At 41.5% G+C, this 18,592-nt stretch overlaps 2 protein-coding genes across 14 annotated transcripts in view; both read right to left on the minus strand.

The window, feature by feature from the left end:
* Positions 1 to 4,807: 4,807 nt before the first annotated feature.
* Fignl1 (fidgetin-like 1) lies at positions 4,808 to 13,155 on the minus strand. 5 transcript variants are annotated; one of them, NM_001393809.1, is given in 3 exon segments: positions 4,808 to 7,521; positions 10,521 to 10,636; positions 13,107 to 13,155. In NM_001393809.1, a coding segment is annotated over 1 exon segment (2,034 nt). In that variant the 5' UTR covers positions 7,512 to 7,521; positions 10,521 to 10,636; positions 13,107 to 13,155; the 3' UTR covers positions 4,808 to 5,477.
* A 1,486-nt stretch (positions 13,156 to 14,641) lies between these two features.
* Ddc (dopa decarboxylase) overlaps positions 14,642 to 18,592 on the minus strand; it is a 90,503-nt gene continuing 86,552 nt past the window's right edge. For 6 of the 9 annotated variants that reach the window (XM_087582292.1, XM_087582296.1, XM_087582294.1 and 3 more), the window contains one exon: positions 17,835 to 18,250. The gene's annotated coding sequence lies outside the window, so the exon portion shown is untranslated. 9 annotated transcript variants of the gene reach the window in all.

Genomic DNA, 18,592 nt, shown 5'->3' on the forward strand with positions numbered 1-18,592 from the left:
GTAAAGAGTTTATTCTGGATTATGGTTCCAAAGGGATAAGAATTCATGATAGCAGCGCAGAAGCAAGGAAGATTAGAGCAATAGCTAAGAGCTCATGTCTATAAATTACAAGAGAAAGGAATACAATATAGAATATCTAAACTCTCAAATCTCACCTTCGATGACATAATTCCTTCAACAGGGCAGTACCTCCTAACTCTCCCCAAACAGCACCAACCAGGGACCAAGAGTTCAAACATCTTACCCTATGGGGGACATTTTCATTCACACTACTCTGTCTAAGAAACTACCACAAGTCTAGTATACTACACAGCACAATGCTATCTCAGTTCTGTGAAGCACAAGACTGGTAACTCTGTTGCTTTCTCCTGTAAACCAGTCTACAGTTACTGGAGGCAGTTGAAAGAATTGCCTTATACATCACGTTATAGGCTTGAGGTGTTGTTTGAGTGTAGGACCTGTGGTCAGTTCTGAGGCCTCCCTCACGACCTGGCTTTACCCTGTGGAGTGAGCTTAGAATCTGATTACCTCTTTTCCCACCAGCTAGGAAGCATCTGCTTTAAGAATTCATGCAACTGGGTTGGGGATTTAGCTCAGTGGTAGAGCGCTTACCTAGGAAGCGCAAGGCCCTGGGTTCGATCCCCAGCTCTGAAAAAAAGAACCAAAAAAAAAAAAAAAAAAAGAATTCATGCAACTAAATTGGGTTTACATAAATAATTCAGGATAATTTTTCTATCTTTAGGCCCACTAAACTATCTGTAAAGCCCTTTGCAGCAGTACCTAAATCAGTGTTGGAATTAAGGGTTAGGATCTTGGTACACTTTCAGAATTCTGCCCATTGTTCTTTCTACATTGGAAGCATCTTTTTTGAGACACTATTTAGCTCTGGCCAGCTGTGAACTCACTATGTAAATCAGGATAGCACCTGAGTCACAGAGATCTGCTTACCTTTGCCTCCAGGGAAATGCTAGGATGAAAGGCATGTGACATCACATCTGGACAAAGGATTAACATTGCTTACACTGTCTTTCATTTGCTCAGCAGTAAATGTATGTTAACTCTGAGGTGAACATGATCTCCTCTGTAGGTCCAAGTGATTGCCCCTATGTGCTAGTGAGAGGTATGTGGAGAAAAAAAACCTCTCTTCATAGACTGTAGGGAGTTTTGGTCTTGAAAAATGAGTTAGTAAACAAGCTTCAAAGAAAAACAGAACTAAACTCTTAAGTATCCTGAAACTTACTGCTTTGCCAAATAAGAAATAAGGTGGCTGCATGAACTCACTTTTTAGGTCACAAGCTCACAAAACCCAGACTATTATAAATCACCCTGACGTAGGGAGCTCCACTTCCCATTGAGTCTTGTGGACCATGAACTCTGCAGGACCAGTCTCTGAAACTTCTTCATTGAAGACTGCTGCTGACCCACAGCCTGCTCTGCTGCCTGACAGTTAAAGACTGGACCCTATGAGACCAATCTCAGCTGGCCTTTCCACAGGCAGACTACAAGTAGAATCTGGAAAATCCACAACAATCTGTTGTGGTAAAAATAAAAAAGGTCATAGCCAGTTCCTGAGTGTACCCTGGCAGTCTCACTCTCGCTGGTTCCAGCTCCTACGGGCCATTGGAACTACCGCTAATTTATCTCAGCGACTCCACGCTGCCCCCAAAGCACTCTCTGACCCAGGCGGGACACTGCCACGCCAGTTTCATACAGAGACCACCTATCTCGCAGCTCTCTTACTCTGTTCACATTTCTAGTATCATCTGCCCCCTGGTCCCAGCAGCGGCTACCCTCTTGCATCTCTCTGCCACTGCTCCGTTTACATTCCCAACATCTGCCCCCTAATAGTTACGGTGTAAACGCCCAACCACCTGTTAATATCAAGATTCGACAAACTGTAACCCAACAATCAGACTTATATCCATCAATCATTCTCAATCCACAATACATCCACACAATAAAATCACAACCAACTGATAAGGATATAAACCGCCCACCTAGATAAGATAAATTTGCCCACAGAAATCCATCCCAGCTACCTTGGCCATTCAAGACCACACGGATCTGGGTCACCCTTCCCATCTCCATCTTGATTCTCCTTCCTTCCCCTTCTCTCCCACGTTACAAAAACTTTGTCCCCACCTTATTTTTTTACTCTCCAAACATGGCCTTGACTTAACTGGTGCCAGCCCTCACCTGCATATTGACATCCACCTACAACAATCCAATACAGAAACACCTAAAACACACTATTTTGGAAAGACCAATCTTTCACCCCTTTTCTAAAATTGCAACAAATTTACACTCATCTTTCTATTCTGTGGACTACTGATCCAATTTCTTCTCTACTGTAGAGAAGCTTTTGTTTCATTAAATCCCATGTATTGTTAAACCTTATTTCCTGTGCTACTGGAAATCTCACTCAGAAAGTCTTTACTTGTGCTTATAAACTGAAGCATATACATTTTTTTGAGCAGTTTTTGGGGGCTCAGGTCTTATGTTGTCCTTGATCCACTTAGTTTTGTGCAGAATGAGAAGAGCATCTCTACATGTGGATATATCAGTTCTCACACCAGTTTTTGAAGATGCTGGGTTCTTTTTCCTCCAGTGTGTATTTTTGACATACTTGAACAATATTTTCCACAGACACAAACTAAACTAAGCGCCACAGAGGGGAAAGGCCTCTGGTTGGTGACTAATAGTAAAGTCAGTTTTGACAGGTGTTGTTGATGGGGAAGAAGGAAATAAAAAATGATAAAATTAAGACTAAGTTACAGGGGCTGGGGATTTAGCTCAGTGGTAGAGCGCTTACCTAGGAAGCGCAAGGCCCTGGGTTCGGTCCCCAGCTCCGAAAAAAAAAAAAAAAAGACTAAGTTACAGAGTTAAATGAAATCAGCTGGGCAATGGTGGCACATTCCCTTAATCCCAGCACTTGGGAGGCAGAGGCAAGCATATCTCTGAGTTCAAGGCCACCCTAGTCTATAGAGTAAATTTCTAGATAGCCAGGGCTACGCGGAGAAATCTTGCCTTGAAAAAACCGAAAAACAAAAATATCAAAACACCAATGGGCAGTTGGTAATTGTCTATAACACCATGGTAACTTTTAAGAGCCAAGACTGTTGAAATGGTCTCTAAAGAAAATAAGCTCCAGATAAGACTGTATTTAATTCCCTCATATTAATATCTAAGGACCCAAGGTCCCAGCATCTTTGGTTGTGAGCCTAGCCTTTAATGGCTGAGCCATCTCTCCAGCCCAGGTCCCAGCATCTTTATACAGAAATCATAAAGGGCTCAGTTATTTCTAACTGTAACTAATTCTGATAGAAGCTTCACAGAAGAAAGATTCTTTTGTGTTCTGTTTCAGAAGGTTCTGCTCAAGGTGATTTGGCAACAGAGCCTGTGGCAGAGGAATCTTCACACAAAGAAAACAGAAAGAATCCAAGAGCCTGGGGCAAGCCACCAAGGATAGAACCCCCAGTGACCTATTTATTATAAATAAGTCTTATCTCTTAAAGTTTCTGGAACCTTCCAAAATAGTATCACTATAATTGAACACATGAGCCTGTGAAGCACACTTCATATTCAAGTCCTAACAAGGATAAAGTATTGGGTATTAGGAAATATTTTAAGATGTTAGAGCAAAAGAAATGGCTCATCCATTAAGAGGCTCTTGTAGAAGACGTTCGTTTAGAAGCCCTTTGGTTCTGCCAAGGTTGGACCCCCACTGTAGGTGAATGTTGGGGTGGGGTAGGGGGAAGTGGGGGTGGATGGGGAGGGGAACACCCTTGTAGAAGAAGGGGAGGGGAGGGGACAGGGGGCTTATGGACAGAAAACCAGGAAAGGGAATAACATTTAAAATGTAAATAAAAAAATATATCAAATAAAATTTAAAAAAAAAAGACCTTCATTTGATTCCTAGCACCCACATGACAGCTCTTAACTGTGACACTAGTCCCAAGAGATATGACACCTTCTTCTGGCCTCTGTGATCACTACATGCAAATGGTGCCCAGACATACACACAGGCAAAGCACCTATATGCATCAAGTAAAACTAAAGGTTAAAAGAGTTGCTAGTGGTAGTTGCCAAAACCTTTAATCCCAGCACTTGGCAGACGGATCTTAAGATCAGCCTGATCTACAGAGTAAGTTCCAGGATAGCCAGGGCTACACAGAGAAACCCTGTCTCAAAAATAAAAAACACTCAAAAATAAAAAACAAACAAAAACCAAAAATCAAAAAGTGAAAACAGTAGCTTAAGTACTAATGTGACAATCACATATTTCAAAAGGGGAAATTTGCAAAAGGTTTTAAAGCAACAATACAGAAATGAAAAGATGAAAAATAACAATATGCACTATACCAAAACACAAACTTTAAAAAAAAAACTTGGATTTTATGTGTAAGTAAAGTGTACTGATCTTTTTCTCTGAATGTATACATGTGTACCACTGCACCTGATGCCTGATGAAGTCAAGAGGGCTCTGGATCTGCAGAAACTGAAGTGATAGGTGGCTGTGAGCCACCACGAAGTACAAACTTTCTAAGTTCACTAATTAAAAGTGTTTCAAATTCCAGGGCTGGAGAGACGGCTCAGCATTTAAGAGCATTGTGTGCTCTTCCAGAGGTCCTGAGTTCAAGTCCCAGAAACTACATGGCAACATGGCTGCATACCAGTTGGAGGAAGAAACAAGCAGAATACAAAAGCATAGTAAAAGCCTAGACAAATCATATACATATATGATATATAAAGGACTTTTGAAAACAAAAATATGAAAGAAGTTATAGCAAAATTAAATATCTCCATCAAAGTGGTAAAAAACTAACAATTTTTATTCTCTTTGCTTCTGTCTTAAGTTTCTACAACGAACAGATTTTACAAAACAAAATAATACAACAATTAAAAAACATTTAGTTTTGGAAAAGGGTGAGATAATAGGCTTTAAAAGTATTATTAGATAAAATAGTAACACAAAACTTTCCAGATCCCTTGAAAAAAACACACTTAATTGTCTTTTGTTTGAGGCAGACCACATCCCTGATACAAAATTATATCTTGCTATTTCTAACCATGTTTTTATTAATTTTGATAGGAAAAAAGCCCACAAAACAAGTTACAAACGGGAACGGGTTAATGTAGTTTACTTTCTGTTGCTTTCATTCTAACCAAGTACACAATGCTCTTTCAAATGTAAGCCATATTAATACTACACTGACAAAGTTTATTATTACCAGACTAAAGTTCTAATTTGAATTCACTTAGAAACAAAAGGTCATTGTATTTAAATGAGATGAACTTATATATCATATAACTGGAAGACAAATACAACATACTAATATATCAATCCGTAGTCAAGTTTATCATTCTAATCTGCAGCACAGAATTCAGGATATACTTCAATACAAGAAGCACAACCCAAGCTTTCATGCTTCCTATCCAAACTGTTAGATGGCAGCTTCTGCCTTCAATCGATGTATTCACTTTCCACAACCAAATGTTTTATTCCAGTTTTCATAAAGCTCTAAGTCTTTTGGAGACACAGAAGGTCGCACAGTTCTAAAAGCATTTTCAAAATCAATATAAGCTATTGGTCGAACTTGATCTGGACTTATGGTAGCGATGTCAGCAGTGTGCAAACTGCGAATAGGACCAAGAGAAGCCTCTCTGCAAAGCTGTGTCATATCTGCTCCTGAAAACCCGTCAGACTGCTGCACTACCAGTTCTGTTTCTTCATCAGTGAGGCAACACTGCTCCTTAGACATGAGATTAACTACTATCTGTTTCCTGGCTGAAGCTTCTGGGAGAGGAATATAAAGTCTTTTTACCAATCTTCTCCGGGCAGCTTCATCAATCTCTTGGGGCCGATTTGTGGCTCCCACCACGAGAATACGGTCTTCAGAAGACGTGGTTGCTCCATCTAACTGAACTAAAAATTCCGTTTTTATCCTTCTTGAAGATTCATGTTCACCATCTCCTCGTTGAGACAATAAAGAATCAATTTCATCAATAAATATCACAGCTGGCTGCTGACACCTTGCAACAGCAAACAATGCCCGGACCATTTTTTCTCCCTCACCTACCCACTTAGAAGTCAGTGAAGAAGCAGAAATGCTGAAGAATGTTGCTCCAGACTGACTAGCAATGCACTTGCCAATCAGAGTTTTACCAGTTCCTGGAGGGCCAAAGAGCAGAATTCCTTTAGGGGGCCCTCGCAATCCAGTAAAGATATCTGGTCTCATCATGGGCCACACAACAATTTCCTTTATTGTAGCTTTGGCAAATTCTACTCCAGCAATGTCTTCCCAATGTACTGGAGGCCCATGGTCCATAATTTCATTCATAATAAGTTCAACCATTCTTGGTTCCACGTTCTTTAGGTGATCATCAGTGAGGTGAGCTGGTTCTGCAGACCCGGCCCTACTAGACTTAGGCTTCACATTTCCATTCTGCTCACTTCCATCTTGCTTATTAGATACAGGAGGAACAAACTTTCCAAATATCCCTCTCGATCTCCCAGCTCCCAGAGACTTTTTTATAGCACCGTTAAAAGATTTAGAGGTGTGCTGGGATTGATGGCTCCTTTTTTTCTGATCTGCCCATAATTGTTCTTTTGCAGTTTTAAAGGTAGGCAGGCTATTATCTTCCCTTTGGCCACTGTCTTCTGTTTTACTAGGAGCTTTATTCAGTGTTGGATTGGAAAGCATGTTAATGGTGTCAGAGTCATTAAAAGCCTTCCTTTCTCGAGGATTTTCACAGCCAGAAGGAACACAAGATGGATTAGATAAGAACATATTTAGTCCTGTGCTGGTTTTCGGAAAGCTTTGAGGTTCCTTTTTGGTGTTTCCAAATAATGGTGTCCTGTGAAATGTAGCAGTGGTTGACTCACCTGAAGGTGCTGAGGAGGTGAGACATGTCTTAGTATTGGTTGCCATAGGGAACAGAGTGCTCTGAAATGGGGAACATCTCAGACTGTTCCCTGGAATGGCTTGGGTCTTTTCTGTGCCATGAACTGAACTGGATAACAGGTCAGCTTCTTCAGAACCTCCACAAACACCAAGTTGAGGAACCTCAAAGATGGTAGGCTCTTTACACATGACTACTGATGCATCAGCAGGTTCCAACAGAGACTCTTTAAATTTCTGGCCAGCTTGCATCATCTCCTGTACAGTACTCATTTTGAAAACATTATTTATTGACAAACCAGATTGCCACTTGTCACTGTCAGCCTGTTGAGATCCTGCCAAAGCAAAAATGCTCTCTGCATAGTTATTCAAGCCAGTTACAACATTGTCAGAATCAATAATTGCAGAGTATTTCTCTGTATACCTCTTAAACAGGTTGGTAGCAAAGACCTGAGAGATCTCGGAGTTGGCATATGCATCCTGAATATGCAGTAGCAGTGCACGGTATGCATCGGCCTTCTGCTTAGGTGTACATATGCTGGATGCAACCACAGAGTAATTCTTCTGCCAGTCATCCACCTGCACAGACCTGGAGCTGGATGTCTCCATGTCAAAGGCTCTATAACACAAGACAAAACTGAAGGCAAATCAGTATCAGGAAGAAAACAAAAGTATAAAACTCTCTGCTAAAATAAATGAACAATAGATTTGTAAGGCTCATTTATAGACAGATTATTCATTTGTAAAAGAAACATCTAGTTAATCACATATTTCAAGTACTCGTGACACAAAGATACATTGATACAGTTTTCAAGATTAAGGACAACCAAATAATGATTTCATAGATGTTAAACTGTTTTACATATGAAGTTATTTTCTACAGAAAAAAAAAAAAAAAAAAAAGTCAGGGTTGGGGATTTAGCTCAGTGGTAGAGCGCTTGCCTAGGAAGCTCAAGGCCCTGGGTTCGGTCCCCAGCTCCGAAAAAAAGAACAAAAAAAAAAAAAGCTTGAAAAAAGTCATGGGTTTAAACAGAAAGGACTTAAAGGTAAGCAAAGAAAGGGCTTGGGAAATGTGACACAGTTGGTAGAGAGCTTACTAACATGCCTGCATCCTTGTGTTTGATCCCCAGCACACAGACACTGGGTATAATTATGCATCGGTCACCACCTTCAGCTACATGGTAAGTTTAAAGCCAATCTGGGATACATGAGACTCTGTCCCAAAAGCTTTCATAAACAACTTAAAAGAGGGAAGGATTGGGCTGGAGAGATGGCTCAGTGGTTAAGAGCACCCGACTGCTCTTCCAGAGGTCATGAGTTCAATTCCCAGCAACCACATGGTGGCTCACAACCATCTGTAAAGAGATCCGATGCCCTCTTCTGGTGTGTCTGAAGACAGCTACAGTGTACTTACATATAATAAATAAATAAATCTTTAAAAAAAAAAAAAAAAAGAGGGAAGGATTTATTAAGTGATAGGAGATATCCAATATTGATACATGGCTTCCATACACAGGTGTACATACAAGAATATGTACAAAGACTTAACAGTAATTAATGGTTCGATTTCCCATTCTCATGAGATAAATTACCCAAACAAATCAACAAAGAAACTTCAGCCTTAACCTACACCAGAGATAAAATGGACTCAACAAATATATACAGGCTACTGTATCTAACAGGAAAAAAATTCTTTTCAGCAGCCAATGGAATCTCCTGTAAACTATATCACTTTCAGGGCCATTTATCAAGTCTGACTAAATTCAAAACAAAAAAACAAAACAAAACAAAAAATTCTCTTGTGGGGTGGAGAAGATGATTCCTCAAGCACTGCCCACTTTGTTTTTGGAGACAGGTCTCCCCCCTGGATGGGAGCTCACCAAGTAGGTTATAGGCTAACTGGACAGTAAACCCCAAGGACCAGCCTGTCCTCCCCAGCATGATTACAAGTACCTGCCACCAGATATCTCGACCAGATTTTTCACATAGGCTCTGGGGATCAATTTTGCATTTTCATGCTTGTACAGCATGCACTTCACTGAGACTATTACCCCAGACCATTACAAGATTCTACAAACATGTGAAGGCAGCTGGAGAGATGGCTCAGCAGCTAAGAGCACTTGCTGCTCTCTAGAAGACAGGGCAACCACACGGCTACTCACAACCACCCGTGACTCCAGCTCCAGCGGATCTGACACCTTCTTTTGGCCACAACGCACACACTCATGCACACACACATACCCCTTCTGAACATATAAAGAACTGAAAAAACTACCCCTCAATCTTCCAATCAAAAAAACATGTGCTAATGAACTGAACGAACAGTTCTCAAAAGTAATACAGCCAATAAATACTTGCACAAGTGTCATGAGGGAAAAGCAAATTAGAACTGTCTTGAGATTCTATCTCCCAGTCAGAATGGCTATCATCAACAAAACAAATGACAACAAATGCTGTCAAGGATGTAGGGAAAGAGAAACCCTTATTCCCTGGTGGTGGAAATGCTAATTTGGAGCTGGAGAGAAAGCTCAGAGGTTAAGAGCACTGTCTGCTCTTCCAGATGTCCTGAGTTCAATCAACCATCTATAATGAAGTCTGGTGCCCTCTTCTGGCCTGCAGGCATACATGCAGGTGGAACTCTGAAGACACCATAAATCTTAAAAAAAAAAAAAAAAAAGAAAAGAAATGCTAATTTGTGCTGCTACTAGAAAAATCAACACAAATGCCTCTTTTAAAAAAAAAACTGAATATTACTCTTGGGTATGTACTCCAAGAATTGAAGTTCACACACCATAGAAATGCTAGTGCATTCATGTTTATGCTACACTATTTACAGCAGCCATAAGACAAAACTTTAATGTCCATCAATATATGATGTATAAATACACACTAGAGTTCTATGTAGTCATAAAGAAAAATGAAATCCTTACATTTGCAGTAAGTCAATGCAACTGAAAATCTTGTGCTATGCAAAATAAGTCAGAGTCAGAAAGATAAATACCTCATTCTCTCACATGCAGAATCTAGATTTAGAAATTGTATGTGACCTACAAAGGTCAGAACTAGAAGGGGATCATGAGAAGAGGTTGTGATCTTTAGGGAGTTGAGAAATATAGCAATGAACCCTGTAATAGGAAAGTAGAAAGAGTCAGAAAATGTGTGTGTGTGTGTGTGTGTGTGTGTGTGTGTGTGTGTTTGCGCTCGCGCGTTTACCTATATATTTGTAGACCACAGAAATAGAAGGTGATCATGAGAGGAGGTGGTCATCTTTAGGAAGATGGGAAATAGGGCAATGGGATAAGTAATGAGAAGGCAGAAGGGATCCAATGAGAATGAAGGGAACAAGGGGAAAGGGTGGGAGGGTAGAAGGCAGCACTAAGGGAAACAAATTAAAACCAAGTATGAGGATGCCATGATGAAGCTTTAAATCTTAAGCCTGCTTTCTAAGGAAAGACCAGGTAATACTAAGCAAGCCACTTAGAATTTTTGGATGTTCAGATGTTTCTGAAGGAACCATTGTGAAAATCAAATCAGGTGATTATGAAAATGACTTGAAGACTTGTACCCCTGCTGTACAAATGTAGAAACTGAACTGAGAGAGTTAAAGAACTGACTTACCAGAGAGAACTCTGCTGATTATGACCAATGCCAGAAATCAAGGCCAAGTTCCACGTGAAGCACCATGTACTTTACCAGGTACTGAATACTTCCCGATGTGATCAGCACAGGTTGAGCTGCACAGAACATAAAGATGAATGGTGACATGTTTAATATTTTAATGATTTATCATGAATAAACACTTGAAATGTGATGCCACAAGTCTTCCAAATTTTCCCCACTGTTCAGTTTTAAAAATTAAAACCTGTAACAAATGAACTCCAAGAATAAGCCAAATAGTCTATTAGAAAGGGTTTTTACTTCAGAGTTTTCCTGAGATATTTTCTTAAGCTCTTTCACATTGTTATAAAGAATCTTAAGAAAATATACAATTGGGTCAAGGAGATGGCTTAGCACAAGGCACCAGCTCTCAAGCCTGCCAATTTACATTCTCAGGACCTACATGGTTCCTCAAAGTAGTCCCCCACCATCCACATGCATGGCTTGGCACAAATGTGCTCCACTTACCACTCAATAATATAAAAACTATTTTTGTAATGTAGAATTTGCCTGGATACTGATGAAAAAACCAATAGTTTTTATGTGAGCTATACTTAATATAGCTTTGGTGGTGGTGGTTTTTGAGAAAGGGTTTCTCTGTATAGCCCTGGCTGCCCTGGAACTCACTCTGTAGACCAGGCTAGCCTCAATCTCAAAGATTCACCTGTCTCTGCCTCCAGAGCACTGGGAATAAAGGGGGCACACCACTACCGCCTAGCTGAATATAGCTTTTATCTCTGACAATGCTGTGGAAAGAATTTACCACATTATAGGTAGGTATGCATACATCTTTGTTTATAGTAGGAAACAACATCCGGTGAAAATGTGACTGAAGTAGAAACTGGATCCACAGTTCTGAGGCGAGTAACCCCGCTTTCACCTGCTTTACTCTTACTTTACTCTCCATTATACAACACCAGAACCTGAAGGAGAGGTGTAACTTGGAAAATACCAACCACAAAGGTTCACAATTATCTTTACCGCTTCGTTTTAGTCTATCAACTAAAATCACCAATTCTAGTCATTTCTCAAAAAAAAAAAAAAATTGTCCTCTTCCATATCTTTTTATTCAGTAGTCATCTCTCAAGTTTTACTTCCTTTCCAGTAGTCAGTCATATCCTACAACTGCAGATAAATACAACCAAAAACAGTCTGTTGGCACAGCTCAATGACACAGGTACTGATCTGTCTAACAATTCTACGTCATTTCAACCTTTGTGCTCTTGACAGTCTATAAAGTATGGGTATCAGAGTTACAGTTCAGTTTTCTTTGTAAATTTTCTGATTAAGAATGTTATTGGTCGCTCAAACTAGACAGGTGGCTTCTGCAAACAAGAACTACTTTTCATCGTATTTAGATTCTCTTCAGTACCTAGCCCATGGTATCCACTAAAATAATAATGATTAAAACCTGGAGTGCCTGCTACGTGCCAGACATCATTTTTTAATTTTACAGAACTCTAATTTACCAGTGGCAAAGTAGCACAAGAATTTTGAGCACAGGACCTGAAGCCATAAGACCTATCTTTAGACACTGGACATAAAGGTTTTAATTAATTGTTATCTCTTGGGGAGGGGTACATGTTTAGGTTCGAGGGGCAACTTGTGGGAAATTGCATTTTCGCTTTTTTCCATTGTCGGTTCCTAGGGATCCCAGGCTTCAGGTCCTCAGGCTCGACAGCTTTTACCCACTAAGCCATTTCCCAGGCCCTGAAATCTGAACGCATAATCTGTTCTTTCAGCAGTGACTGAGTATTTCTCTTAAGCTATGTCTTTTTTTTTTTTTTCACCTGAGGGGTGGGGGCAGGTGAGCAGTGAGCACCATTATTTAGCTGACAGGTTTTTGTTAACTATTGAAAGCATTATAGAGTCTCCAGAACTTAGAAATATAAGAGATTATGAATTATTTCTTCCCTTTTGGAAGGTCCCCCTCAGGCCATAGCGACTGTGCAGGGCTTAGAACCAGTTATTACAACTAGAAAGTATCCTTACCCCAAATGCCTGGGGTCAGAAGTGTGTCTGATTTCTAGAAATAAACACATACATCAGGTGGGGGGCTCCGTTCTAAATACGACTCGCGTATACTTAATATATACATAAGCTACATAGCCCGAAGGTTAACTGTAGATAATATTTTATCAACAGGAATGATTTTTTTTTTTTAAGTTTCATGAGGAGGATGTTATGTTGGGCATCAAGTTCAGATGCTGGAACACTTCTGATTTTCGGAGAAATTCACCTGCTAGTATTGCCGAAAGCACGATACTCAAAATGCGTACGTTTAGGTGGCAAACCTGCTCCAGCCTTCCCAACACTCCTAGCGGGAGGTAAGCTGCGGCTGACCGACCGTCACGCCCAAAGGCCGTCCCTTAACCCCAGCCGCCGCCGAGAGGCAGAGCCTCACCGCGGGCTTCCCAAGGCCACCCTCTCGGACAACCCGAGTCTAAGAACTGACAGAACAAAACAAAACCAAAGAAAACGCCCGGCGAGGCGACCACAGCCTAGACCCGCCGGCCTAGCGGAGAAAAGCAGCCTACCGGCGCCCACCTGCGCTCCCTGCCGGGACAGCAGCCACCGAAAAGCGCGCCCTTCCAAGTGCGCCTGCGCGCGGCGACGCGCTCGGCCCGCGTTGCGCACGCGCGTATGAGAGTAAGGGCCGGAGGGCGCGCGGCACGCAGCGTGAGGGCGGGGCTAAAGGAGGCCTGGGGTCACCGCCCAGGCCCTAACGCGGGAATTCGGGTTTCCCGCCCGCGCGCTCTGAGGGAGATGCATCCCGCGCTGTGGCGATAGTTTTACCTAAGCAATCCCTAGGCGTCCGGTTCACTTCAGGCATAATCTGTCCTTTCTGCCGAATTAGGTGCTGTGAAATAGAGGCAGTGGGCGAGGAAAGAAAGCGCAGGATTGCGGAGAGCAGGAGTCCCCTGGGAGGGCGAAACCGACCCCGGGTAGGGGAAGAAGTGATGCCTCCGGGCCGCCGAGCCTGCCCGCTCCGGCGCTCTCCAGTCCTAACCAGTTCGTCAGCAGCTATCAAATGGGAGTAAGACTAGAATTCGGGAAGATTCGGTAAAGGCTACATAGCCAGCATTAGACGGAACACCAAGGTTACCGAAGCGGTAGCTGGCAGGGATCCAGGAAGAATTGAAGAGCTTTTTTATTTTATTTATTTTATTTTATTTTATTTTAAACTAATCGTATGTGGCTAAGCATGTGGACGAGCTTGGAGTCTCCGATGGAACTTTCCCCTCATAGCTTGGGGCCCCACCTCACCCCACCCCCACCTCTCTATTACCAGCCACGACAGCTTGCAATTTGGGGAGAGGTCACCAAGGGTTAGGTTCTTAATTGTTTGTATAGGCATAACAAGCCACTGGGTCAGGCTCCAAGCAGTCGGGAGCTGATTGTCAGAGAGGGGAGGGGAGAGGAGGGGAGGGGGAGAGCGTTTTTTTGTTTTTTTGTTTTTTGTTTTTTTTTTTGGTTTCTTTGTCTACAACCCTCATTGCTAAGCCTGCCTGTTTTCACTGGAAAAAAAACTTAACTTTTCTTTTCTTCGTCCTGTCTCCTTCAGATACTAATCAACACTCCTAACCCTGCTTGCCCTACGGTTCTGGGCATTTTCAATCACTCTGAAGACCTTCCTTACCCCATGCAGCCATTCCCAGGCCTGCTTTGTTCAGCCTGCTTGCTTTTCTGACCTTTAACTCCAAAAGCATGGTCTTCTCTTCGGCTCTTACCCGTCTCCCTCCTCCAGAGGCTGCTGAGATGTCTTGCTTGTCTTATTTTTCCCCTAAATTCAAAATTGCCTTTCGGTTTCCTACTGAGTCTCGGTTTTGTTTCTTTAAAAAAAAAAAATTTTTTTTTTTTGTAAGACCAGGAATCCTGCAAAAAGTAACCTGATTCCCTGGCGTTCGTCTTTTTTTTTAAATTGGCTTTGTTAGGATCACAACCCAGTGTGTACTGTGGAAGAGTTTTAGGTTTAAGCTATGCTCACTGAGAACACAAACTGCTTGCTAGATTCTTCTTTTCATGGGCCGAAGTTATCGGACCTGCAAGAAAGAAATTGCCACCTAAGCAGACAGAACCTATCCTTGGTGGGAGAGTTTATTGTTTATGTGTTTATGAGTTTCTAAACGTAATCTCAGACAATGCCTGTGTACAGTTCAGTTGGCTAATTTGTTTTGATCGGAGAAATAAAATGATCCCAAGTAATAGGCATCCTCTTCCAGAAAAAAAAATGTATTTGGGGGGCTAGCAAGATATCTCAGGTAAAGATGTTTACTGTGCAAACCCGGTGACCTTAGTTTGATTTTCAGAACCCATGAAGAAGTGGAAGGAGAAAAAAAAAAAAAAAAAAAAAACGATTCCACACAGTTGTCCTTTGACCTCTTGGTGTGTGTGCTTTTTTCTACCCATCATACAAACACACAATAATAATGGATTTTGGTTTTTTGTTTTGTTTTGTAAAATATGTTTGTAGGCAGTGTGAGAAGTAGACTGTTGTAGAGATAGGAGAGAAGATGGGACAAAATTAAATCTGGCTCTTTTCTCTGAGATTCCCTGAATATGGCTGGAATTCTCCTGACGGCCACAGCTTTCCACTGCAGACCTGCCTTGGTGAAAGAGACCCAGTGAAGATTGGAGATCCAGCCATCCCTTGGATACAGGGTAGCCTAACGTGAATGGAATGTACAGTCGTGATGAAAAGTTTTCATTAGCTGGTGTTCTCCCCTACAACCAGAGACAGAATTTTAACAAGTCTGACAAAGTTCTCCTTAGCCTTTATATTCATGAGTGAAGCAACCCTCTTCACTGTACAGAATAGAATGAGAACTTGTACTGGGCAGGAACAGAAGGGCCAGCTCCGTAAAGCAGGGAGCCGAGACTGTTGGAAAGGACCTAACAGGTTGATATCAGCTTACTTCAGCCCACTTTTCTTGCGAGGTTAGAGCAGAGGGACTTAATCAAGCTGAGGTATTTTGGCCTCTGGCTGCTGTGAATTTCCTGTGTTTAGGAAAAACTGGTCCATGTGTGGATCCTTCTGCTTCTGGTTTGAGCAGGCGATGGGGGCATACCATAATTCTTCCTGCAACTGTTTATTGCATGTCTGCTTTTGAGAACCACACGAGTTTCTTTAAAAAGACCTTTTCAAATATTACCAGTTTATGCGAGCAACTTACGCTGCTAGTGATTCTGTATTATTTTTCCCACTACTTTTTACAAGGGTATGTTATGGTACGCCTAGAGAGGTGCTTGGGAAACAGATTTTGATACCAAACGAGTGAAAACAATTAATATTTAGGAGTTTATATTATTATGAAAAAAACAATAAAGAAATCCTTTCAGCCAAAACGCTATAGGGTAAGCACCATGTTTCCTCAACTGTAGAATACCAATAAGATCATTTTTCAATTTATACCATCGATTGGATTCCCTAGTTCAAAGTTCAGCCCTGCCTTTCCTTGGGGTCTTCTCCTATATCCCTTTCCCTTGTCCTCAAGATGATGATGAGGCCACAAGGTGGCAGCTCCTTGTCCTAGCTCCGGCTTTTCCGTATGCTGACTGGTAGGTATTCAGCTTGACTTGGGTCTCCAGTTCCAGGAAGACTGTTCTTTGCTACATTGCAGACAAGAGATGTTCCAGGATAAGTCTTTTGTTGGCTTTCTGCTGTGTCCCGATAAGTCTAGGGCTTTCTCAACTCCCGGTAGAAGTGTCTGCAATCCGCAAACACCTGAGGTCACACAGGCAGCATCTAGCATCATTGCCACCAGAGGTCACTGTACTCCAGCGAGCAACTGCACTAAGCACAGATTTAAATGCACGTGCTACACGTCCAGGCGTTCTCAATTCTCTTTTGTTTGGTTGGTTTTGATTTTTCAAGACAAGGTTTCTCTGTGTAGCCTTGACTGTACTGCAACTCACTTTATAGACCAGGGTGGCCTCGAACTCAAGAGATCAGCCTGCCTGCTTCTGGCTCCTTAAGCGCTGGGACTAAAGGGGTGCAGCACCTGGCTTTGAAATACTGAGTTCTATGTGGATAATGTATAGCTGGAATAAAAGGCAAGATTTACCCAGGCAGATAAAATGGACCTTGTCCCATAAGCATCAAATGTCCCCCACTGTCACCTATCCTGAGAAGACTCTCTCCTAGTCTGCTTTTTGTTGTGATAAATACCATGATCAGAGGCAACTTGGGGAGAAAAGAGTTTATTTCCTCTTACAGCTTACGGTCCATTATCAAGGGAAGTCTAGTCAGGAACTCAAAGCAAGAATATAGAGGCATGGTCTGAAGCAGAGGGATGGAGGAACTGCTCACTGATTTACTTTCCTCAGATTGCACAAGTGTGGAACCATCAGTTCCTGCCCTGAATTACTTCCTTGACTTCTTTCATTGATGGGCTGTGATGTGGAAGTGTGAGTCAAATCAACCCTTTCCTTCCCTAGTTGCTTTTGATCATGGTGTTTTATCATAGCAGTAGAAGCTCTTAGTAAGACTAAAAATAAGCCACGGTTAGACAAGACTGTATTCTTCCTGGGTTTGGACATAAGCTGAGATCTAAGACTCTATTCCCTAAAGATTCAGACAACTTTAAAACGAAATACTCCAGCCTTTTAGATAACCCCTACGTCCAATTTGTACAGTCTAGGACCCAGGCCCAAGGAATGATGCCACCCACACTAGGGGTGTTTTTCACCACCTCAAGTAACATAATCAATATAATCATAGGCAACCTAAATTCGAGATTCCCTGGGGGCATGTCTCCTGGATGATTCTAGATCCTGTCAAGGGACACTCAATATAAAACCACCACACCTGCTAATAACACAAGGACCTCACGGGAATGCCATCCGCAATTCTAAAGTCTTCAAAGGACAAAAATACACATATGTTGGGACTGGGGAGGTGGCTAAGTAGCAAAGAGTGCACACTGCTCTTCTAGAAAACCTACTTGGTTTTTCGCACCTACAATTAGATGGGTTATAACTACCTATAACTCTAGCTCCAGAGGATCTGATGGCCTCTTCTGGCCTCCATGAGCAACACACACACACACACTTAAAAATAAACCTACCAAAAATAACATTCCTCTAAAACCAGAATGATTTTATAAATTGAATTCATGAACTCTAAGCAGAACGTGCTGTGTTGTTAATGATTCTGAATGGTGACTGACATATACCAGACTCTCACTAAACACATGGTGACAAAATGTCTGAAAGAGTCAGTTAGGTTCACGAGAATGAGTCTAATACAGTGTAAAACTGACTCAACGCGGTTAGTATTGCACACGGGTTGTTTATTAAGTATTTAGCCACACAGAGGACAAGTTAACAGCCAGAGATATCATCTGAAGGCAAGAAAGACCAAAAACCACCCTAGAAAATATTTCTATAAGCCTTTTCTACCACCTACGGCTTTATGAACACTGAGACATCTTATTATCAACAAAAATCACGGCCACACAAAGAACAGAAGCTAGAGCCACTGGTGTTAATTTCCACACAAATTAATACTTTCCCTGGATAATGCAGAAAGTATTTCTTCATTGAGAAGTCACTGAAAAGTCAATCAGCAGTTTCTGGTTAATTTTGGAGACACACATGACGCCACATACAAGCATGATTTCACAAAGACGGAGGGGTGGTTATTTTTCTCTTCCCAGTTTTCGGAAAAACTTTTTTTCAACTTTGGGTCTCTGTGTGGGGGAAAAAAATAGCATGAGCTTAGAGGCTAAACTTAGAAATAAAAAGATAAATAAAAATAAAGAGATAAATTTAAAAAATAGCATGAGCTTAAGAGATAAATAAAAATAAAGAGATAAATTTAAAAAAATAGCATGAGCTTAGAGACTAACTTAGAAATAAAGAGAGCTGACAGTGTAGCTCAGTGGCAGGGCACAGGCCTAGAGGGCTAAGATCCTTGTTCCTTTCCTGACACCACAGAAACAAAATATAAAATAATAAAAATTAGAATTCTCTGTACTTCTAAATTGACTTTGGAGAAGGAACACACTGTTTCTGCAGTGACCCAATACAAT

The sequence above is a fragment of the Rattus norvegicus genome, chromosome 14, assembly GCF_021556685.1.
Source record: "Rattus norvegicus strain SHRSP/BbbUtx chromosome 14, alternate assembly SHRSP_T2T, whole genome shotgun sequence".
Classification (NCBI taxonomy): Eukaryota; Metazoa; Chordata; class Mammalia; order Rodentia; family Muridae; genus Rattus; species Rattus norvegicus.